Source organism: Epinephelus fuscoguttatus, linkage group LG20, assembly GCF_011397635.1.
Source record: "Epinephelus fuscoguttatus linkage group LG20, E.fuscoguttatus.final_Chr_v1".
Taxonomy (NCBI): Eukaryota; Metazoa; Chordata; class Actinopteri; order Perciformes; family Serranidae; genus Epinephelus; species Epinephelus fuscoguttatus.
The window spans coordinates 5,821,854-5,847,392 of NC_064771.1; the positions used below are offsets into that span (position 1 = coordinate 5,821,854).

A 25,539-nucleotide genomic window follows, 5' to 3' on the forward strand; every position below is an offset into this window, starting at 1 on the left:
CGATTTGCAAATTCCTTCATTCCCTCTGCTATCAGGCTATTACATGCCGATAGTAGCCAGCTTGCAAATATCTAAGCCACCCCTCTACATCTTGTGAATTGTTTTTTTCCTTGTCTATATTGTTGCTCCTTGTCTATATTGTTGCTCAATGGAGAGAGCCAGAGCGTAGTCATGGTTTCTCTTGTTGCAGCCCGTCTGCGCACTTGCTGTCACTGGCATTTTGATGTTTTATGGCTGCTGTTATGTATTAGGCTGTAGAAATGGATTTTCCTTTTGGGACTCATAAAGTATTCTGAATCTGAATCTTAAATCAGGAGCTGCAGTGCTGGCAAACTGTGGAAGAATAGCTTGCAATGGTTCTTATCCTAGTTTGTGTTGCCTTTCATTCTTGTCTTTGTCATTGATTTTGTTAAACTTAACATATCTAATACAACTGCAAAATGTGATATTTGGTTAACCACAGAGTCCAGGGAGTGCTTCATTCATAGGGGACAGCAAATGGGTTACCTAGCCTATCCAAAATTTCCATTATGCCCATATCTGAGCTTATAGTTTTGTCTCTTATTTTTTTGGCAAAAATGACATGAAGGGCTCTAGTTTCGCAGACCGGGCGCAGCGGAGGCGCAGCGCACCTGCGCTTCGCCAACTGGGTGTGGCCAAGCGGATTTTGCAAGTTTGGCACACTGTGCGCCTGGCGCAGCTACTCCTCTTTCCCACCTCCGTCCCTCCTACCGGCGCAAGTCGGAAAGAGGGAGGAGAGAAGGCATGGAGTGGGTTTTACACACATCAGACCAATCAAATGAGCCCCTCTCCTCGCCCTTAAATGCGCCGCGCGAAGGCGTAATGAGAGTTTACTCAATTCACCATGGCGGAAGAGAGCAGCAGCGTCAGATGGCCAAACTTCTCCCAGGAGGAAACTGATGTTTTGGTCTGGGAGGTTCAAGCTCACAGTGTCCGAATATATGGAACTGCGAGCAGACCTCCACGGTCTGATGATGCAAAGGTAGCCTGGGAGGAGGTCACCACAATTGTAAATCAATGTTGCGTTTCTCTCGTGCGCGCTCTCTCTTTCTCTCTCACAGTCTCACTCTGTTTCTTTTCTTTTGACTTTTCTAAGATGACAGATGCTGAATATATACTCCCTATCTGATGCTGTGGCTGTTTGTGGTTGGCTGAGAGGGATGTGAACTCATTAGTTTGCAGATGTGTTAATCAAATCAGGTTGGGTTTCCATTACGCGTGCCAAACGTGCCAAACGGTGCCAATCCCCTTTGATCTGACATCAGATGTGACGGGACAGTTGATATAGAGATACATTTATGTGCTGATTGCAGATAGTTGCATTGAATAGTGGTTTTGTAGGTATTTATTGCATTGTTAATGTGCCTGATATTCTGGAAACCTGCCTGTGAGGTTTTGGTGACGTGTGCGTACTGTCCGCCGGTCAGCCAAACTTCGGCTTACACTGGCTGTGCTCCCCCTGCGCTGACAATAGACCTGGTTTCAGCTGGCGAGCTTTTAGCACACCTTCGGTGAAGCCTTTTGGCACGAAACTGTCACTGCGCCAAGCTGGATCTGTCGACACCTTCCCCTGCTGCGCCACCACACCCATCTCAGCGCACCTCGGTCTGCCAAACTACCAAACTGAGCGGGCCTCAGGTTGCGCTGCTCGAAACTAGCTCTGTGCGGGGTTTGCCACCCTGCGCCACCCTGCGCTGCGCCAGGAGCCCAAAATGTTGTCAGTTTTTGTTTAGAAAGTTTTTCTGGTTGGGCCCCAGAAACCAGGGGGCCTTTTGCAACTGCTTATATTGCTTGATGAGTAAGGCTGGCTGTGTCCATGGTATGCGACTGAAAATTCTCAATGCTGTGTTTTATTCCATTCAGCAGCCCTTCGTGTTGTTTCAATCAATCAATTCAATCAATTTTATTTATAAAGCCCAATATCACAAATCACAATTTGCCTCACAGGGCTTTACAGCATACGACATCCCTCTGTCCTTAAGACCCTCACAGCGGATAAGGAAAAACTCCCCAAAAAAACCCCTTTAACGGGGGAAAAAAAACGGTAGAAACCTCAGGAAGAGCAACTGAGGAGGGATCCCTCTTCCAGGACGGACAGACGTGCAATAGATGTCGTACAGAACAGATCAACATGATAAATTAACAGTAATCCATATGACACAGGGAGAGAGAGAGAGAGAGAGAGAGAGAGAGAGAGAGAGAGAGAGAGAGAGAGAGAGAGAGAGAGAGAGAGATATGCAGGTAATGACAGTATCTTACAACAACATTAATGGAAGTAATAATATTATAGTTATAGTTCTGGTTACTGCGGTACAATATGTTGAAAGTATGTATTAATACCTGGCAGTATACATGTGTGACAATAATCATATGTGTATAATAACAGAAGAAGTATGACTAATGACTAATGATGGCAGCAGCAGCAGGAGGCATCTGGCGGGACCACGGCAGCAGCACAACCACACACATCACGCTGTCCAGGCACCGCTGTGATATGAGTTAATCTGAGAGACAGTGGAGCACAAAGGCTCCGGAGAAGAAGCCGAGTTAGTGACATCCAGAATGGCCGGGTTAGCTAGATGCAGTAATAGGATACGAGAGAGAGAGAGAGAGACGGGGCCCGGTGTATTATAGAGGGGTCCTCCGGCAGACTAGGCCTAAGTCAGCCTAACTAAGGGCTGGTACAGGACAAGCCTGAGCCAGCCCTAACTATAAGCTTTATCAAAGAGGAAAGTCTTAAGTCTAGTCTTAAATGTGGAGACGGTGTCTGCCTCCCGGACCGTAACAGGAAGATGATTCCACAGGAGAGGAGCCTGATAGCTAAAGGCTCTGGCTCCTGATCTACTTTTGGAGACTTTAGGGACCACGAGTAACCCTGCGTTCTCAGAGCGCAGTGTTCTGGTGGGATAATATGGCACTATGAGCTCTCTAAGATATGATGGAGCTTGACCATTTAGAGCTTTATAAGTTAACAGTAGGATTTTAAATTCAATTCTGGATTTTACAGGAGCCAGTGCAGAGAAGCTAAAACAGGAGAGATATGATCGCGTTTATTAGTTCCTGTTAGTACACGTGCTGCTGCATTCTGAATTAGCTGGAGAGTTTTTAAGGACTTACTAGAGCTACCTGATAATAGAGAGTTACAATAATCCAGCCTTGAGGTAACAAAAGCGTGGACCAATTTTTCTGCATCTTTTCGGGTCAGGATAGGCCTAATTTTCGCAATATTACGCAGATGAAAAAATGCAGTCCGTGAGGTTTGCTTTAAATGAGAATTAAAAGACAAATCTTGATCAAATGTTACTCCGAGGTTTCTTACGGTAGTGGCAGGGGCCAGAGCAATGCCATCTAGAGAAACTATGTCATCAGATAAAGAGTCTCTGAGTTGTTTGGGGCCAAGAACAATAACTTCAGTTTTGTCTGAATTTAACATCAGGAAATTGGTGCTCATCCAAGTTTTTATGTCTTTAAGGCAATTATGGAGTTTAGTTAATTGATTGCTTTCTTCTGGCTTCATTGATAAATACAACTGAGTATCATCCGCATAACAATGGAAATTTATAGAGTGATTTCTAATGATGTTACCTAACGGAAGCATATATAGAGTAAACAGGATTGGTCCGAGCACAGAACCTTGCGGAACTCCAAAACAAACTTTAGTACGTAAGGATGGTTCATTGCGAACGTCAACAAATTGAAAACGATCAGATAAATAAGATTTAAACCAGCTTAGTGCAGCTTAGTGCTGAACCTTTTGTTTGTCAGGTAGGATAATAAGAATGTCTTGAAATCCATCAGAGACGACACAGTGCAGCTTCTGCTCTGTGAGGGCGTGCTGTGTATTTGTCCAGACTGATTTTAAGCTTTGGTGTCCCACATTGGAAAAAGTAAACATTTAGCAGCTGGTTGAGCACAGTTTTTTCACAGCCAAAGACATATTTAGGTTTCCAGGTGCTGGCCAAGGCTTTCACTGCTCTCCTCCTCCTCCCCATGCTTTTTGAGGTTTGGTCAGTATGTTAGCCACACAGTGCAGCAGCAAGTTTTGTGTTTTTTTTCTACTAAGATATTTATGTTCAGTAAGCATTATGTTAGTTGTGTTATTCCCCTAAACCAAGGCTAAATAGAGCAGAATATACTAATAAGAAAACATTTGATTTTATCTGTTAATGCTCAGAGAACTAACACAAAACACCAGTCAAGGAAAATGGATATTGTGGTGACGAGAGCATATGTCAGTTTGGTAATGTTATCTGTTAAACTTAGAGAGAGAGAGATGCTAGATAATTGATTTTTTGTTGATATCCAACACTCCGATATATAACAACTCATTTGGCCAATAAGTGATACTGAAATCGTTATATCCACTTTTTCCCCACCTAATTTTAGTGATCATCATGTCTCTTCTGTAGTGGAATTAACATCATATTATGCATGCATACTCTTATCATGACGGCCCACCAGACGGAGACATGAAATAGAATGTATGTAATTTTCATTCATTGTGCAAAATAAGAAAAAGCATATTGGACGATTCTCATAGTTAATTTTAAAAGCCAATATTGGCTGATATGACATGCCAATATTATGGTGTATCCCTGGTCAAACTGAATGGTTTTGAATGTAAAATGTTTTCAAATTTTTTTGTAGAATCTAGTGGTGAGGTTGCAGAACTGAAACCCCAGTGGCTTATGTGAAAAGGCAAATGGCCCCATCAAGAGCTGGTGATTGGTTTGTCCTTTGTGGGCTACTGTAGAAACAACATGGTAGACTCTGTGGAAGAGGACCCACTCCGTATGTAGTTAAATGGCTCATTCCAAGGTAACAACACAGCAATTCTTACTTTCAGATGATTATACACTAATGAAAAGATAGCTCTGAATGTTGTCTTCCATTTCTGCTAGCAGATGGCCCTAAATCCTATACACTAACCGGACCTTTAAAGTTTTAATTTGCAGGTTGATTGGGACGATTTTCTCCCAGAGTAATTGTTTCCATTGAAAACAGTGTGTTTGAACTTTGCAGTGTTTCTAGCTGCGCAAACGACAATCCATTCATCAACTTTGTATTGGGTTGGTGTCAGATGTTTGTAGAAATCTAGCCATGGCTAAATACTACCAGGGGAAAATGAGGAAATATGTCTTTGTGTAATTTGGGTAAACTGTCCCCTCAAAGCAGTCTCACCCCAAAGTTGGCAAAATCCAGTGCTTGGGCAGTGACTTCTGGTGTCAGACACAGACGAAAAAAGGCGTTCTTTAATGTTTGCATGATATGCGGCCGGTCACGGTTATAATTTAACGATGGCCGGTGCATCAGGGGGAAACACGGTGGGACAAGGCAATGAAAAATGGAATAGGGTGGGAGGGTTGTCAGATGAGTCCAACGAACACCAGCTTTCACACGGGAGAGCGGTAAATTTCCTGGAAAACGGAAGTGTATTTTGAAAGAAGACAATGCATCTAATAGTCAGATCTTGACACGGTGTCCCAGAACGCCAACAACCAACACACCCAGGGTACCTTGCATGTTGTATGTGGACATGGAAAGTCTGTGACCAAATGCCGATATATGAGGGGGTCAGAGTTGTAACATAGGAGTTAAATTTGTCATCTTAACCAGTCAATTGTCATCCAGCTAACCAGTCAGCAGAATAATGATCTATAGCAATAATGTAGCTCCAGTCTGTTGTGTTCAAATGGCCAAACTGTGTGTTCAACCAAGCTGTGATCCTTTAATATAGCTGTCATATCATACGTCATTTAGCCTCAAAACCCTCCACAGTTTGGCTTGTCTGCCTGCAGAGACATAACCAACACTAGCAGCACCGCTGAGCCTCTGAATATCAGAGAAAAGCCTATAAATACTCAGATTTTACATTGAGATGGAGAGCAGCATCTTCTACAACTACACACCATCTGTAACTGAGCTGATAATACCGTACATTATCTGTCATTTCCCTTGATAAACCTATAGGATGTCAAAAAATGACAAATGCCTATCATAGGTAGCTAAAACACATTTTAAATAACCCTAACCTTAAATAATAATAAGTAAGCTTAACCCTAACCCTAGCCTAATGATCCAAATGTATTCGTAAGGGTATTTTGCACCATTACTGGATACTTTATTTAGAATAATAATTCACTATTATCCGTGGCCTCCACTAACATGTGTGGGTTGTTACAGGGCTCTAATCTGGCTGTATGCTACAGACACAGATGTGTTTGCTCGTTCACTGTGGCTTTCATTCAGCCTAGTTCTGGGTGTTTACTCTCATCTGTGAATCAAATACTGTTGTTAAGTCTTGTAATCCACTGTGGATGGGTACAGCATTAATCCTCAAAATGTAAATGTTAAAAACAGCTTTAGTGATTTCCCATCTCTAAAGGTGTTAAGCCTACACTGGGTCTGTACATCTAATATATTTAACTATGCGTCTAAATCTGTTTGTTTTTAGCAAAGTTCAGACTGACAGGATTTCAAAAGTGAATCAATTTTCTCTTCTAACAAGAAAGTGTATGTGAGAATTTCCTCTAAATGTTACATTTTTGATTGAAAATATAACCATGACATTATGGGTTAAGACAACACTGCTATGGGACAGCCACAGAAAAGACAGCATGTAGCAATTTGGTAAAAGTTAAAGTGGGAACAGAGTTTTTCCCACACATTCAGTGGACAAAATTTCAAAACTTTTCCATGACTTTTCAAGGATCCATAATATATATATTTTTTAAATTCATGTCTTGCCCTACTTGCCTGGCATTTTTCCAAACATATCAGATTTAGATTCAAGGCTTAGAAAATGTGAATGTGAAATTCCATGACTTTTCCAGGTTTTCCATGACCGTGGGAACCCTGTTTAACTGTTGAGTAAATGTTGATTTCACAGTGTATTGGCTGTAAAATAGTGACACCATTGGTGTTTAGATGAAGCCTTGTTTACTACCTCAATATGTAATTCTGTCTGCTGCCGGGTATGATCTCCCGGGAAAATGAAGGCTTGATTTATGTCACATGCGCAATTAGAACAGGAAGAGGATAGCACTTTTCTTTTCCCTGGTAGCTATGAGTAGCTATCCCCAGTTACCAAAGAGTATCAATGTAAGTTCTTTGCAGTTACTATCATCAGTAGCAGAAATGGTGGATGGTGGAACAACCAAAGTACCAGTGGAAAACAAAATGCAGTGTGCCCTGTGTTGGTGGTAGTTGCTGGGCTCTGAGGTAAACAGAGAGCGATCCAGCTGTCTTTGTGACAGCGGTGCCAACAATAATACTCTTTGGAAATGCTAGAAGGGAAAAGTTGAAGAGTTGTCTGTTTCCACTTTAACGAAGGATTTGTAACAATATTTGCAAATCTACCCTCAAATTTTTGTATTTTATTGTAATATTTTTTATGTAGTTGAGTAACAAAACATGCAAAAGTAATTAATGTCAATATTTTCTTTACCTGAGCCTATGACCTTTATTAAGGAAGTTATTAGAGTCAGCCACTTAATTAAGGTACCGATGGAGCGCTAATTATCTCTCAGAGCTGTGTCTGACTGTGAAGGCCTTTACTCTGTGTGTGTGTGTGTGTGTGTGTGTGTGTGTGTGTGTGTGTGTGTGTGTGTGTGTGTGTGTGCGTGCATACGTGTGTGTCTGTCTGGCTCCCAAGTGCTCATGTAAAATGAAACCTGTTACATTCACTTAATTTAGTTATGTCAAACTGTCCTACAAAGCTGGGTTGAATAAATGGGGTGGAATAAAGGCAAGACAGTTGATTAATACTCGCCTACATGTTATTAAACAGTGCAGTCTTAATTAAAGGAATACTTCACCCCGAACATGACCATTTGTATATCAATTACTCACACCATGTTACCTTGAATTCTGGATTAAAATGTTGTTTTTCTTACATGCTCTCTCTGTGAATGACAAATATAAAAATGGCAAACATTTTTAATGAATTGAAGTCATAGGGGTCCATTTTTAACAACAGCAAAACTATATCAAAACATCAGTATACAAATTCATAAACAACTCGTGCCGTATAATCCAAGTCTTATTTATACAGTCGTATGCTAGGTACTTCCCAAACACATGCATTTTACTAAGACCTTAGTATTTAAAACACCTCGGCATATGTGTAGTGTGCAGGGGCAAGCGTATGCATTTGAACTCTGCTTAATGGACTGCATGAGTTCAAACACGCTTTTTTCCACAAATTGAAGCTAACACAGTATGAGTATTTGATGTAAAAAAAGAAGTTATTTTTGTGGGTGAAGTATTTCTTTAAATGCAATTATACTGGATTTATTAACACATGTATGTTCAGTTTTCTATAAACAAATCAGTTGTTTTTATGTTGTGTGATTTTTTTGACTGTACCCAACATGACTGAATCCTACTTGTTCTGTCAATATGAGTTTTTTGGGTAAAATAGTCAGTAGCAATCTGTAACCAAATATGTTATAAAATATTGTGTGGACTGGGGCCGTTGTGACTACCTTACACCACTGACTGGATGTGAAAACAAATGTCCCACTGGTAAGAAAAAAAATAAATAAATATATATATATATATATATATATATATATATATATATATATATATATATATATATAACATCACTACATATTTCACAGCTACAGTTAAAAATGGCAGACTACAGATAAAGATTCACATGGCAAACATATTAGTTCATAGAAAGTGATTAGAAAGTGATGTACTGCAGGGCTTAAAACCTACACCAAGTACAGCATTTCATTCTTGTTACTTGTCAGACAAGATTTTCAGTAACAGTTTGTCAGTAGTTTTCCACTGCTGGCAAAATGGCCAGTGCCTATCCAGCTGACTGCAGGTCCAGCTGGATACACATGAGAAATCACATGTACCATATTATTACTGTTTCTTGTGTGTGTATTGGTGCAGCATAATAACTTATGTGTGTGGTTGTGTGTGTGTGTTTGCCCTTTATCTCAACTCTCTTGATAGAGTAAGTACCACTACATTGTAGACATGCAGTAAAGTGGTTGTTGCAGTTATTATTTGGTATGTATGTATGTATGTATGTATGTATGTATGTTTTCATGCAGTATTCTGTATTATAGGTCAGACAACATGGTTTCATCTAACCTGCTGGGAAACATTTTCCGTGGTGGGGGGAGGCCAAACTGTCGTGTTGAGGTCAATTACTTTAAAGAGGTCATTCTGTTTCTGACACACACAACCACACACTCACTAGATCTCTCCCACTGCTACAACCTTGCTCTCCTTATTTACAGTAGTTCACTGCTGTACACAGGGGAGTGTGTGTGTCTGCATGCTTGTGTGTGTTTTCCCAGTATCAAGACGCCTTTGTGAGTGACCCAGCCCTTTCCAAACCACAGTGAGACTTCTGTTTTCAGTTGCTGAGTCCTGCTTACTCAGCATAGGACTCAGCACTATCTGTGAAGGAGAGTTTAAAGGCAACGTCACTGCACTTTATACGCTCCTTTTTGAAGTAGTTTCACTTTCACTAGAGCATACAACAACAACAACAGATTATGACTTACTATTCCCCTCATGTACACACACTCTGTATGATAAACAAATCTATGGGGTCCCCTCACAGCCCATCGTTAGCTTGCTGTCACAGGGAACTTGAGATAAGTTACATTCCACACATTCTGTTGGTCACTACAATTACTGAATGGGCACTGATTAGATTGCCCAGCTTTAAGTGGGGCTGCAGCACACAAAAGAAACCATCCCATAACAGCTCAGGGATTTTTTTAAGCATCTGTCTCCCGTACATAGTAAGTATCTTTCTGTCTTTCAGATTCTGATCCGTCACAGCAGTCAGAGAGTTTGCCATTGTGTACTGTCTGTTTAGAGCCAAACAGCATTGAAGTTTGGTTTGGGTTTTTGTGGTAGATGTCCAATGGTTGATGTAGTTTTCTTTTTCCTTCAGCTATAATTTGGTTTGACTGGATTTCATGAGGGTTGTCCTGAGGCCTTGTGCTGTTACCTCTCTCAAACTCAAGACCAAAACTCAGATCACACTGTAAAACTACGCAGTGCTGATCGAACACAAACCAAGATTCTGTTACTGTATTGCCTGCTTCTCTCCTGAAATGTTTTCAGTAACAGATTTTAGCGCACTGTTGCACTGTAAATCGAGAATTTGTGAACAAGACGTATGCCCCATACTGTTTCCTGTATAGTAAAAATGGAAGCTGAAAAAACAGAGCTCAGATGATAAAACTAGGTAGTGCTGATCAAATATATAAATAAAAAAAATTTTTTCTGTGTTGCCTATTTCTTGCCTAAAATGTCCTCAGAAATTAATTTTATTGCACTGTTTGGCTGACATACAAGAATCTGTGTTTTTCTGTGTGTCTTTCTACCGCACTGACAACTCAGTTTTCTGAAAACACCCATCTTTTGAGCACTGAATAGTTCTTTATGTATAGAGCTAGAGGAGAGAGATTTTCCTAGCTTAGCAAAAAAAAAAAAAAAGAAAAACTTGCAGCAAGGGAAAACAGCTAGCCTTTCACACACTTGCATTTGATGATGTCTTTTACTGACTGACTAGCTGTTGAATGTACTTAAAATATATTTATTATTCATATCAGATTCATACTGATTAATGGGTCATTTATCGTAAGAGCTTTTGCGTAATGTACTGTGCCTTCACTCCTACTGAGCTCCCCTTTGCTAATCCAATCCAAGACAGCCACTGCGCTGATAATTCCAGCTCTGACTCATGCACTGCTTCTGAAGAAATAAAACATCAGCAGTCATCATCTAAATGTGGGTTAACAGATGTTGTCCAGTCAGACTGGGAGTATACAGAGGACAATTTAACTGCAGCTGGATTCATTCAAACAGACAAAGGACACTGAAGCTTGTAATTTCATAGATCTGCAATTACAGCGTGTGGTCGTTGAGCTATAAAAGTCTTCAAGACAAATGTCAACTCAGATTTTCTGTCAGATGAGCTTTTCTCTTTTCTCTGTCCACTATTCTCTCATGTAAATATTTGTCCCACAACCAAGATCTGTAAATATTCCCCCACTTCCTTGATTGTCTCTTGCTGTATAGGAAGAAGTTGTTTAGAAATGTAACACATGCTTGTCTGCCTAATAAAAGCAGGGTTTGGCCATTTGGAGGTTTTGAAGGCATATAGCAGCGCCAATACTGCTTAATGAAGCTGCTGAATTGAAACATCTATGTCCCAAAATCTAGATTTCTACATTTAAAGAAACTGCAAGATCGTATGTTTTCAAATTTTCCACACGGGCCTCACAAACAGCATTTAAACACCAACATTCAGCTGAAATCCATGATATATTCACTTGTTCTTGTTTAAATATATAGCTCATATTCATGATTTTCCACAAACCAGTGTAGAAGGCTACTGATATTTCTAGATCTGTCATAAAACACATTGGCAAGGCCCTAACAACCATTGAGGACACCGAGGTCATGACCTCGGTATTTTTTCCCGACCTAAATGAATGAATAAAATGAAAATAAAAATAAACCATTTCATTTGTGCGGTGAAAGTACGTGGGAGGACCGATGGAAGGTGATTGAGTGACTCTCTCTTCTCTATAATAACAATTATTTAAAAAAGAAAATTCTGATACTCTTGTTTGATCGACGCAGCTTTCATACAGCTTTGCACACACATTATTCTTAGATGGATTACTCACGAATGCACAGAAATGCCACACATATCACATGAAAGCGCAGGACCAGAGCTTTCCAGGGATACCACACACATCACTGTGCTGTCATCCTATCATGCTATAAATCCAGATCAATTGTCTACAAAATAAAAACCTGATGAGTTTCTTTACAATCCATTATACAGATCTTGTTGTCAGTCACTTCATATAGTGAGGAATATCGCATCTTACTACGTCTTAGGCCTGTGTGTGTTTCCTTTATATGACAAGACCAGCCACTTCACCTTTGCGCACCCAGACAACTGCAGCCTAATTATGCATGCGTGACAGGGCTGTAGTCACCAACCCTGAAACTGAAAAACAACAACAAAAAACATTCAGGTCAGGCCAAAGAGCAGCACAGAGCACAGAGAAGTAAGTCAAGATCATGTCGACAAGAAAACATCCAGAATTTTTTTTTACTGCAAGGTGGCAAATAATATCTTGGAGGACATCATTGCACTTGGTTGACTATTTTTCTATTATCTTAGATGTAAATATTGCATGTTTCTTTCAGATAAAACACATTTTTGACTTGTGAATGAGTCAATGGAATTTCTTGCAATAATGAAAAAATATTGGCAATCATGTCCGCCTGGCACAAACCACATGTTTTGGACAGCTGTGAAGTGACAGAATGTCCCAGCATCATGGTTCTTATATTGCCAGATTCCAGAGAGTCTCCCCTCTTCATATATGGCAGAATATGTCAACTTCCAACTTGCTATGGTGAGATACATGTAAAAATGTAAGAATTTAGTCACACGGATTTGTTTTTTTCATTGATATAAAAATTAATATAACTGACAACTGACAGATGAAGAGAAGTACTGCCTGCTAAAGAATAAGTGGTTCAAACATAATTATAAATACCCACAAACAAAGTTTGGTGAAAGGCAATTTCGCTATAGTATGAAGTGGGAAGAGAAACGTGATAAGATGGGATTAATCTAATATGATGTGTGTAGTTCTTTATAGATGTAACCTCTTAATTTGGCTGTCAAAGTATACCAGATTGAAGGCTTTTGATATATAACTGACAAAAATTTCTGACCTCCCCACGTGCACCACGACTAAATGACCTTGGTATTTCAAAAATCCTGCGTACGGCCCTGCACATTGGCTAATCATCACATTTGAAGTGGATGACAATCAGTGGTTGATATTCAGCTTCAGATTCTGACAGAAGGAAATTTTTCATGTCTAGAAGTTATAAGGCTACACGGGGAGGCTGGAACTGGGAGGTTAGCGTAAACCACCCATGTATTAGAGCTCAGTCACACCTGCATTTAAAACAGTAATCTATTAGACCAAAATCAGTTCAGTATCATGAAATTGCTGTGATCACTGGACTTGCTCGCTGAGGTAAAACAAATTTGAGCAGTATTTTTAAGTAGAGTTCAACTTTAGTGAATTTTATTTGTGCAGAATGAAAAACAATTCAGAGTTTTCATTGTGGCATCCATTTTGCCACAAACAAAACAAGGCAAAATCTAACATCAAACTGGATGTTGAACATGTGTCATGGAGTGCATGGCTCTTTACTTCTTTCCCAGGTCAACGATAGTGTGACAAAGACGACAGTGCATAGGAAATTGGCTGTTCTAAACTGAATTAAAACAAAACAAAACAAAAAAATGCAAAACAGTCTTGTTGTTATGAAGGGTTGAACCAAAGTCTTAGCATTAGTCATGTTAAGGAGAGGTCCTTTACATGACGTTTCTTTACATGACGTTTCTTTTTCTTAAGGAAAGGTTTAATCATGGCTATATTGTTTAGGTGGAAATAAATGACCTTAGCAATCAATAATATGTTTATTGAAAGTTGTTAGTTGTGTTTGTAGAATACAGTTGCATGCAAAGGTTTGGGCACCCTTGGCCAAAATTTGGTTTACTGTGAAAAGCTAAGAAAAGGGAGATGATCTCTGATCTCCAAAAGGTAAGAGGTTAAAGATGACACAGTTTTTAAATAAAATAATATTTTAAGCAAGATTACTCTTGGGATTTTAATCTTTTACAGATTTAAAACAGCAAAAAAGAAAAACGTCCTGAAGGAAAAGTTTGGGCACCCTGCATGGTCAGTACTTAGTAGCACCCTCTTTGACAAGTATCACAGCTTCGAAATGCCCTTTGTATCAAGCTGAGAGTCTTTCGATTTTTGCTTCAGGGATTTTTGCCCATTCTTTGCAAAAGGCTTCTAGTTCTGTGAGATTCTTGGGCCATCATGCATCCACTGCTCTTTTGAGGTCTATCCACAGATTTTTGATGATGTTTGGGTTGGGGACTGTGAGGGCCATGGCAAAACCTTCAGCTTGTGCCTCTTGAGGTAGTCCATTGTGGATTTTGGTGTGTGGTTAGGATCATTGTCCTGTTATAGAAGCCATCCTCTCTACATCTTCAGCTTTTTTACAGATGGTGTGATGTTTGCTTCCAGAATTTGCTGGAATATAACTGAATCCATTCTTCCCTCTACCAGTGAAATGTTCCCCGTGCCACTGGTTGCAACACAAGCCCAAAGCATGATCGATCCACCTCCGTGTTTAACATTTGGACAGGCGTTCTTTTTATGAAATTCTGCACCCTTTTTTCCAAACATACAATTGCTCACTGTGTCCAAATAGTTCTTTTTCAACTGTATCAGTCCACAGGACTTGTTTCCCAAAAAAGCATTAGACTTGTTAAGATGTTCCTTTGCAAACCTTTGACACTGATTTTTATGGTGAGGACACAGGAAATATTTTCTTCTGATGACTCTTTCATGAGGGTAATATTTGTACAGGTGTCACTGCACAGTAGAACTTGACCTCCACAGTTCCTGTTAAATGCCATTTCTTGATTACATTACAAACTGAGGAAACAGCTACCTGAAAACACTTTACTTTTTTCGTATAGCCTTCTCCTGCTTTGTGTACATCATCCATTTTAGTTTTCTGAGTGCTAGGCAGCTGTTTAGAGGTGTCATCATTATCATTAATGATGTATTATTTCACCCACCTGCAACCCATCACCTGTTAATCAGAATGTTAATTTTAATGACCTATCTGCAATCTGTGTGTGTGTGTGTGTGTGTGTGTGTGTGTGTGTGTGTGTGTGTGTGTATAATATAATATAATATATATATATATATATATATATATATATGTTACTATATGTTACTATAGCTATTTGTAGTGAGTTGACTGAGAAAGTAAAAGCTTTTTTATGCTGCATTTTCAATACTTAAGTGCCCTTTGTATCGTGCAGTAAGCGCTTGATTCTGCACATTCTTTCACACTGTAGCAGATAACATTCCCTACGCAGGAGATAATATCTCATATGTAGGAGAACAACTTAGATTTAGCTGCAAAAAAGCTTCAGTGCAAATGTGTGTATTACAAAATCTCTTCTGGCTGAAATATAGGCACCCCTACAAAAAGGTGTCACAGGATATGGCTTTCATAACAGGCCAAAAACACTTAGCTAATTGGAATTTCATCTCAACTGTCCCAATTCATCACCATGCAACTCTCATATAACTCTCACTCCTCATCTTCTCTCTGCTTTTTCCTACACAACATCAAGTCCTTATGTCTTACTTCATATCTTCGTCCATACCTTCTTATTTCTAGCCCCACCCAACTGCTGGTTCAGCACCAACATGTCAGAATTACAGAGCTCCCGAATGAACTCCTGTGGTCCAACAGATGTAGATACTATATATATATACACTAACTTCTAATTGTGACTATGCCCTACTCTTCTATTTTCTCTTTTCATCCTCCCTTTTCTTACTCCCCACCTTCCTTCAGTGCCCCTGAGTTATTAGGACTCTGTGCGTATACTGCCATCCTGTACATAGTCAAGTAAAGTTTTCATGATATCATATCTGTCTTTCAATCTTATTTTTGTCTGTTTGCTTTCCAGGAGTGCAGGATGATGAAGACGTGAAGCGGATGTTGCAGGGCTCCAGTATGGTAAAGGTAAAGGTGTTACTAATTATAAACTGCTACAAGTTGTTCGTGGTAGCTGATAAAAGTAGTAAAGTCAATGAGATTTAATGGATTCATTTATCTTATGTAAAGGTCCGCTCGCCTCGCTGGCAGAAGCGACGAACTCTAAAGCTGCTGGAAGATGGTGTCACTGTCTGGTGTCAGTCCCACAAAACCTCCAGCCGGGCCAAAGAGCAACAGTCCTGTAAGTGTGTGTGTGTGTGTGTGTGTGTGTGTGTGAGAGAGAGAGAGAGAGAGAGAACATTTGACAGAGTGTCCATTTATTAGATAAATGATTTTTATAGACCTGGTATATTTATGAGGTGTCATTTGGGGATTAGGATTTGGTTTTGGCATTAAAGGCGAACTTAAAGCAAAATCTTTAGTGACTCAATACGATACGATGTGATGTGATATGATATGCTATGATACGATACGATGCGATACGATATGCTACGATTTACTCCCCATAAGGAAATTAGTCTTGGACAAGCTGTGTGAAGACTGATAAATGTCCTTAAGTGATGTTAAAAATTAAAACAAATCTGGTGTGTCGAGTAAGAAAGAAGTGAGATTATCAGATCTCTATAGCCCACTGCTCCTTTTTATTGGACTTTATTAGTTGTAACCCACAGAGGACAATCTACAAATGTGTACCATGATCCACAAATATTTCACTATCCACAAAGATGTCTTTTTATATTTGTGTTGTGTAAAGTCATATCCAAAAAAGCGTGACCTGCAACTGCACATAACTTATCTGTCGCATAAAAATGTGACAGGTTTTTACAAATGTTAAGTTTTAGCGCAGCAAATACATGTGGAGTCATATTTACACATTTGTGGATCCATTTTTACACGTGAAAAGGGTTTTGTACATTCGTAGATTGCTTCCTGTCACTTGACATTTGTGACTTCCCTCCTGTTTGTTTGCGTAGTTTTGTCCAGTTCCTACCGCAGCAGATCTGTAGAAAAACAATGCACAAATGTGAAGTATTATCATTGTGTAGCTTGTACTGGACTTTATGTTCAATAAACCAGCCCCATCATGAGGTCGGCTGGAGCTAGGGCTGTCCCTTAAGAATTGTCCTAGCTGACATTTAGGGTCATTAGTCGACTAGTCGCCCACATGTTTACGATATTAATGTAATAATTAGATTACATATTTTGGGCGGGGCAACACCATGGTTTGAGTTCAAGGTCTGACAAAGAATAGTATAAGTAACATTGTTGTTTCACACTGTGCTACATTACAGAGAAATACAAAACCAATATAATATAGTCTAATATATAATATAGTATAATATAGGCCTATATTTTATCTACAAGTGCACGTCACACACTGAGCGAGCCGCCTGTTAATTACACTCTTGGCAAAGCAGTAATGATTGTTCTCAGGTAAATGGTAAATGGACTTGCACGCGTACAGCACCTTTCTAGTCATCTGACCACTCGAAGCGCTTTTTACACTACGAGTCACATTCACCCTTTCACACACACATTCATACACTAGTGGCACTAGTCGAGGCTACCATTAAGGTGCCACCTGCTACTCAGTACATCGATGGAACAGCCATCTGGAGCAATTTGGGGTTCAGTATCTTGCTCAAGGATACTTCAACATGTAGGCTGGAGGAGCCGGGGATCAAACCGCCGATCTTCCAATTGGTGGACGACCTGCTCCACCTCTAGGTGTGCAGCTACTTCCATGTTTCAGATGATAGATCATGATTGTAGTTGATGAACGATAGGTAAAAGTTTGCCTGCAGAGTTTACATATCACCTTGGGTTTGTCATTCACCTTCTCAAAATGATCCCACACTTTGGATTTTCTGCCTGACGTGTTATTAACTAGCCTGTGTAATAATCACAGGTACCAGCCCTGTAAATGTGACTCCTGTCTGACTGCTGAGCATGGCCACTTCCTGTGTCTGTCCTTTCAAATTAAATCTCCACATGGTCCAGTCATATAGGTTTTGATTTATTTTGACAAGGTGCACCTCTGAAGAAATTTTTCCATTTGTGCGTTGTTGTTTTTTCGGCGACTAAGCAACCAATGAAATGACCTTTCTGTTTGACTAACATTTGGTCGACCGTTAATGGGCAGCCCTAGTTGGAACAATGTTAAAATGCTATACTCACAAAAACGAAGCAATCAATAAAAACTATTTAAACATTTCATGAAATCAAGAACCAGAAAACATGAACATTTAATTTAATATCTGCCCATTTTTAAAACCAAACATTTTAAAGTAATTTATAAGTACAAATACTTTAACCATTGACTATTCAAAATAATAATTAAGTAACAATATAAACATTGTTTCTAATCTTTCAAAATAGTTTTAATCTCTCTAATTACAATCATAGTTACAGCTGTTACTGTGAAAGTTGCAAGTCAACCCCAAGATTAGTGTTCTAACCAACTCACCACATTTAACCCAACTTTGTAACAAAATTATGTTAGTCAGCTACAATCACTCATCACAGAATTTAAAGTCAAAATGTAGCTGACTCCTTTGTCTATCAACTAGAATTAACACATTTCCAATATCTCAATCTATAATTCACTTAGTCATTTCTTTACTTTTCAAACTATAAAACTGAAATGTTACCCTCACCAAGCACGTTAGTGGCTTTCAGATGTTTAAACATAGTAGTGCAGGTCAAGAATGCAAACATCTTGACCTTACATTTTTGTCTCTGTGACCTTCAAAGGGGCAGATAATAGCTGTGAGCCAACCACCCCCTGTCTACCATTACACTGTCTGTCATGTATGCTTCACATTGTTAAACTAAAACATGTATTTATCACTACTTGTACTTAAAATTAGTTCTTATTACTCATTCTAGTATAACTAAGCCAACCATAACACATTTTGAAATTTCTAAACAAATTGCCTGTGAAAGTGATGCTTACACTGCTCTTGTGACAACAAGCCTATGGTTACAGTATTGGTTAACTATCATTACTTCGCATGAGTCACCATGGGAGACTTCAGTAAAATTTGTAGACGTGGTACTTCCACTGGCAACACATTAGGTGCTCTGCTGTTCACAGTTGTGATGATATAGGTACAGTAAATCTGACTGAGTATATGTGTGGTTTGGTCAGAATCCTGCCATCCTGTCACAGTTTCAGCTTATTGTCTCCAGAAGTGTGTTCTTATCACAATCACTTCTGACATCACAAAACAAGAACTTTTTACAACAGAACAATAAACTGATTATATTCTGTGTGACAAAGGACAAGGTCACTGTGACCTTATCAATCTGATTCTTATGAACAGAATGTTCTGAGAACACCTTGAGGGATTTTTTTTTCAAGTTGGGCAAAAATTAACAGTAAGCATTGCATCCATTTCATTTTTGAGGGAATTCTTTAAAATTAGGCACAAACATTGACTTTGAATAAAGGATGAATGATAACAATATGGTGGTCAAGGGTCAAAGGTCACTGTGACCTTGCATCCATTTCATTCTCGTAAATGTGTTATCTCAAGAACACCCCGAGGGAATTTCTTCAGATTTAACCAAACATCAATTTGAACATAACAAGGAACTTGATTAGATTTTGAAGGTCAAAGGTTAAGGTCAGTGTGACCATACGTCTGTCTCATTCTCATGAGCACAATATCTCAAGAAGCCCTTAACTTGGACTCAAGAATGAACAGAACAGAATTTGGTTGTTGAAGGTCAAAGGTCAAGGTCACTGTGACCTCACAAAACATGACAAAATTTCACACAAATGTCTAATAGGATATATAATGACATTTTATATCCAAAAGGTCAAAGGTCAACTTCAGTATACTATGCATCCATGTTTTCACAGACATGGATTTAAACTTAAAGAGCCGCTTGACTGGTTGGTAGACTGTGAGGCAGCAATTCTAGTTTTAAATTAGATTTAAAGATTAAAGGTTATGAAAAATGGGTGACATGTTAATCAAAATTAACAGAAGAGTATTAAAATGGTTTAATGAAAGCTGCTTCAAGCTACAAGCTTCTTAGCATGTAAACCCAATGCAAAAGTTGAGTCATGACAGAAACACATGTTATTGTTACACCAGAATTAAGGTCATGAATGCAGAGTTTAGCATATATAGCAGTAATCCCTGGCCATGTTCATGCCCTGCCCTACTGACTCGCATACACAGGACTATTTCAGTGAACCTACCCGACCCCACCCAGAGGTCCAGAACTTCTCTGAATGATAATTGGTAACAAGCAGGCCTTTCCTTTGCCAGAAAAGCTCAGTGCTCTCACTGGGCGTGTAAGGTGAACATGGATATACACCATCTATTTTTGTTAACTTTAAATGCTACTTACTGCTCAGTGCAGACATAGACTTGCTCAAACAGCTACCATCCCTCTTTTCCCCTATCTGAGGATCGCACACGGTGCCTTGATTATAGAGCTCAACTATTTTCAGCCTAAGATGGCAGCCCATCTTGCCGTAGTTCAAACAGTGAGATTATAGGACATTATATGCTGATGGGAGTCGGCCCTGGATCCTGTGGTTTGGTGCTATATAGTTAGCATACGACTCAACCACTAGGTTAGCTTCCCAACTACAGTACAAGGCCTCTAATTGCCACAAGACTAGATTTGCTTATGATGTGGCACAGTGTGTGTTTGGTGTGCAGGTTTGAGTGTGTGTATGTGTGTGTGTCTTGCATCTCATGCTTTTATAACACCCTGGATCATTGTAGATGTGTGTCTCCTATATATCAGTTAACCTCTGAATTCCAAATAAGACAATAATTTCTTCTTTTAATCCAAAACTCACAAGCTAAAGTAAAATTCCTGTGCTTGTTTATGTCTTCATGTCAGCTGAATTGTCTGCACTCATCTCTGATCCATCCCTGCTTCTGAAAACTGCTATGGATTTAATTGGACCTGGCAAGTGGATATGAGAAAGTGGAAGCCCGTTAGCTGCACTGAGTAATTCATCCCCCTCATTTTACATCAAATGTGTTTGCTCTAACAGGGTGGTCTAGTGCAGCAGCTGCCAGCCTTTAAAAATAAATAAGCGTAATACACGGAATCCCAGGTTATGGCCTCCACATGGACATCAGCTGAGGGCAAAAATTTGTGTTTCTAATCCCTTTAATAATCAGGCTCTCTTGTCAAGAGTGTAGGTTTGGTTTCAGAAGTGAGAGAGACTTTTAGACACTTTTATACATGTCATAAATACAGCTGTCTATGTATTGTCAGATACACATACTGCACAGAGCTTTGCTGTTAGTCTGTGTGTGTGGTTTCTATTGAAACCACAGCCAAATAGAGATCGACAAACACCAGCTGACATTTGGTCAATAGTGATGTTTAATTTGGTTGATTCAAATCCATTAGACAGCGTGATGTTATTATTAAAGTACACATAATGATGCAGTCATATGGAAATGAGCGTCAGAGTGTGCTGGATGAACAAACAAGGTTGAATATATATAATACAAACAGCTCTGTTAGTGAGGGAAACACTTGTGGAAACCTGTGTGTGACACACAGCTCACCTCTCCACTGAAGTTGTGTCTAAATTTAGTAGGAATTAGAATCAACAGTGCAGCACTGTCATGAGTGTTATTAGTTGCCAAGCCAGCGCTGGCACTGTGTCCATACACATTTAGTGTCACGCAGAAATAAAGTATAAGCTGGTATTTCAGCATTCAGGGCTACCCAGATTACAACCCAGCATGTTTTGGAGCCTTGTACTCTGCAACCATGATTTCCTGTTGACATGCAGCAGAGGAAGTGTGTGTGGATACTGCATGAAATCTAAACAGAAATCCAACTTTAACACAGCAAATATAGTTTATTGTAGAAAGTAGCGTGACAAATATAAGCAGTACATATATACATAGAAAAACTGGAAAGTCTGTAGCTAATGGGCAAGACTAGTCAAACAAAAGTTGATAAATGAATAAATACAATTTATTTTTGTCTTCTCCTCGCATGCTGCTCAAAATGATTACCTTAAACACACTTTACACAGATGCCTAGGTATAGAATAAAAGCATGAAAAAGAAAGTGAGACCTGAGCTGCCCGTGGTGCTTGAATGTAGTCTGTACATGTGCCACAAAGCAAAATCCATATGTAATATTTCATTCTTAAAGTACTGCGATAGTACAAAAATTCTTAATGCAAAAAATGGCAGAGAGCGGTGCTCCTATCAACAGTTCCACCTGGGCGTTTCTTAAATGAACATGTTTTATTTACCGGGCCGAGCAGCGTCGTCTTGTCTGCCCCCATCATGTGACAAGGCCACTGTGGCCTTCAATGATGCAGCGGGTCAAAGGTCACCACGGAATGCAATTAATCAGCGATAATTTTTTTAAAGTGTTATTTTTTCTGTGATTAATTAATCAAAATCGATGCATTATGTTGACAGCCCTGATAATGATGCATTTACTTAAACTACTAAACTACTGTTAACTGATAATGCAGAGGATGAGAGATGGAATCTAAGTGCCCTATGAATTTGTGTTACAAAATGTGAGTCTGAGCCTGTAAAGTGGATGTCACAAATAGAAAGATCAAAAGCTGCAGCTGATTGCATAATGCATGTATTCAATGAAGATGCACTGTAGTGAAGGAGCTCTATAAGAGTCCAAAGGTTCCCTTTTCTCAAAATATTTCACCATTATTTTTCATCATTTTTATTATTATTATTTTCATCATTATTTTTAAATTTCCTTTTTTTTGGTTTATTTATTTATTTATTTATTTATTTATTTATTTATTTATCAAACACCAGAAGTATTGTAGATAGAGTTTCATGATTATGCACATAAAATGGGACAAAGCAGTCAATGGAAGTCAATGCTCCCATTGTGCTCCTGATCCCTTGTTTCATTCCTATCACATATCCCTCACGTCTTAGTTTCCAGAGAAGCATCAACAGAATACTGCCAACATGTCAAATTTATGTAAAAGACAATCCTGGCACTTGTGTATTGGTTGTAAGCTAAACCGTGGCAGTTGTGTTGGAAGGAAGTGATCCGCATTTCATTTCAGAGAGGGAAAGAGTTAAGCCTGATTTGCCATTGTCATTTTGCATCTTTGCATCCAAATAGGATTTTTTTTTTTTTTTTTTACAGTTTTCCACCAGTGGTGGAGTTGTTGGACCTTCTTTGAAAGGTCAGCGTTGCGATATTTACTCATATCCAAAAACATGTCTGATCTACATCTTTCATAATGTTTCATAATTTTAAATTTTCATGTTGTACAGGGTTGTACACACTGCATGCTTTTCTTCTCCACACAGTTGGCATGACGTGGGTTTGAATGTATAAAATTTAAAAATAGTATGAAAATAAAATGTAAGCTGGGCTTGAGCTTATCTCTATAGTTCTCTTTTTTCATTCTTGACAAAACCATTCCTGTCGCTTTGACCAGTTACAACCCTGTATGAATGCTTTTCAGGAAAAGCTGCTTGAAAATGTGAACAATTATCCCCAGATTTAAACAATATTATGTCTCAACACCTTATGACCGCCAGCCTCTCATGATAGTGTGGCTGTTCAAAACAGCTTTTGCTATTGCCTTGTAATGTCCTTTTTATCACAACCCAGCCCTCTGACTTGATCCCCTCCTCTTCCTTTTCCCTCAGCTTGGGCTGTCACTTTTTATTCAAAATTTGAACTTTTGGAAAAAAAAAATTATATATATATATATATAATATTATATATATATATATATATATATATATGTTTTAGTTGAAGTCAAATTTCAAAATCTGTATGCAGCTGACCGTTTCAAGTAGTTTGCCTTGTGGTCCAGCAGGGAGAGCTCTTAAAAATCACTTTAAGCTTGACCTTTTGACCAATCATTAACCTAGGATAATCAATAAAAATGGAGAAGTACATGAGTGAGCCAAGCTGTACTGATCAGATAAAAACAACACAGAAGCTTCTTGAGAAGCAGTGTGTGGCAGTATTTTGGGTTCTATGCTGTGGATGACAAAACGACTAACAAAGATGAGGCTGTTTGCTGACTTTGTTAAATGCAGCTGCCTGAGGGCACAGACACACTGAAGCAAAAGCAGGTGAGTGACCATCACCTGCCAAGGTGATATTTGTGCTGAATGTGGGTAGTGCTGGATGTGACCATAGACTGTAGATACAAACCCTGTTTCCACCAAACAGTTCAGTTCAGTTCAGTTCAGTTCAGTACGTATTTTTTCTGTTTCCACTGTGAAAAGTTGTGGATAGTACCAATGGAACTATTCCTAACAGACCCTATTTTGGTCACCCCTCTGTTGGGGTACCTAGCACACAGATCAGGTAGTAAAAGTTGGAGCTGGAAACACTACAGTCTCTTGATTGATCAACAGCAGTTGATCACTCTTGCTCAGGGCTGAGTTGTGGCTGGTTTTGAAGGGTGTGTAACCACTGTTCATACTGTCTTAGATATATTAGTAAACTATAACTATAAAATGAAATGATGTTTCGCTGCCTCTCGCAGAGCTGTAAAAAAAATAATTTAATACACTGGGCCTACTGCTGGTAACTTCTAGGGTGGAACATTAACTTGTAATGTTACTCAATGCATGACTTGACGATGTGAATCCATCAGCACATCTTAAAATTCAATATGACAACTTTGACCATTCCATTAGTTTATATTGTCTCTCTTAGACTACATACACCTTTAGTAATGAGTGGATCTTCAAGTGTCTTGAGATATATGTTAATTTTGGCCGGATTATGTGAACTGCATAGATTCTAATCCTCAAAAAAAGTGTCATGGATCAGCGTTCCTGTGGGCTATGGCAACACCAGACCCCTGCGTCTGCCTGAAAAGGACTAAATGCACAAACCCTTTTTTTTTAAATATCCCATTGAGAGAGGCTTTCACTCCAGCCTGTTTTATTTTGTACTGAATATGTTGGCTTGCAATCCCATTCTGTGGACGATAAATGAGGTGCAGACTTCCCTGTTTGTCAGCGGTGCAGCGGAAATACAGTGAGTGCTGGACGGAGCAGGGAGTGACAACAACCCCGCCCACATTTAAGAGTACTGTTTGCAGTGGAAACACTAAACGGAACTAGGGGCTAGGTACCATGCCAGAAGGGTTACTTTTGGTTCCAAAGGTACTATATTGAAAGTGTTGGTGGAAACGGGACTCTGTTTATACTGTAGGAGTGCCACTGCACAAGTTATACCTGGCTCAGCTTTTACTGCAACACAATGAGACTTCCAGCAAGGTGCTACAATGGCCAATCAAATACATGCAAGCGCACATTTCTGGTAGATGACTTTGTAACATGAACATCATATTTCCTGTCAGTCTTCTGTCAGTTATTGTAATTATATTGTAAACCAATGAGCAGTGCTTTGGAGTCCCATTTGCCTTCACACTCATGGCTCCACAGTGCATAATGTGTGTGTTTGGTGGAATGGCAGAGGGAGTGACGGTGGCTGTTAGCAATGAAGTTGTCAGGTGGTATAAAATGTGCAGTGTAGGTTTCAGTATGAACAATGCAGAGAACGAGACAACTTTATAAAGAGTCAAAAAACCTCCAACACTTCTAAATTATTTTCCGAGAGGATGAGAGAGAGGGGATACAAGAGGGTGGATGAGTCCATCTACAAACCAATCAATGTCAAGTATAGGGAGACGCAGCTCCCCTAGGTGATGACGACAGGACATAAGTATGTCATATATACTTCTTCAGTGCACTCGCTTTATTGCAATTATTTCCTCAAAGCTTATTTTTTTAGGGAACTCAGGTGAGAACCTGTTTTCTGACCTCACCTCTCTAAAGCAGCAATGACCTCATAGAGGAAAGCACCATAAACCTTATTTCTACACAGTCCTGTCCACTTATGCTCCATTATCTCATTTAGCTCTTT

The 25,539-nt window shown here is 39.3% G+C and overlaps 1 protein-coding gene across 1 annotated transcript in view; it reads left to right on the plus strand.

Annotated features, from left to right (window-relative positions):
• plcd3b (phospholipase C, delta 3b) overlaps positions 1-25,539 on the plus strand; it is a 46,425-nt gene that overhangs the window by 2,441 nt on the left and 18,445 nt on the right. The window contains exons 2-3 of the mRNA XM_049563820.1: positions 15,617-15,672; positions 15,775-15,886. Coding sequence (XP_049419777.1) covers positions 15,617-15,672; positions 15,775-15,886 — 168 coding nt within the window. The remainder of the gene's footprint in view (positions 1-15,616; positions 15,673-15,774; positions 15,887-25,539) is intronic.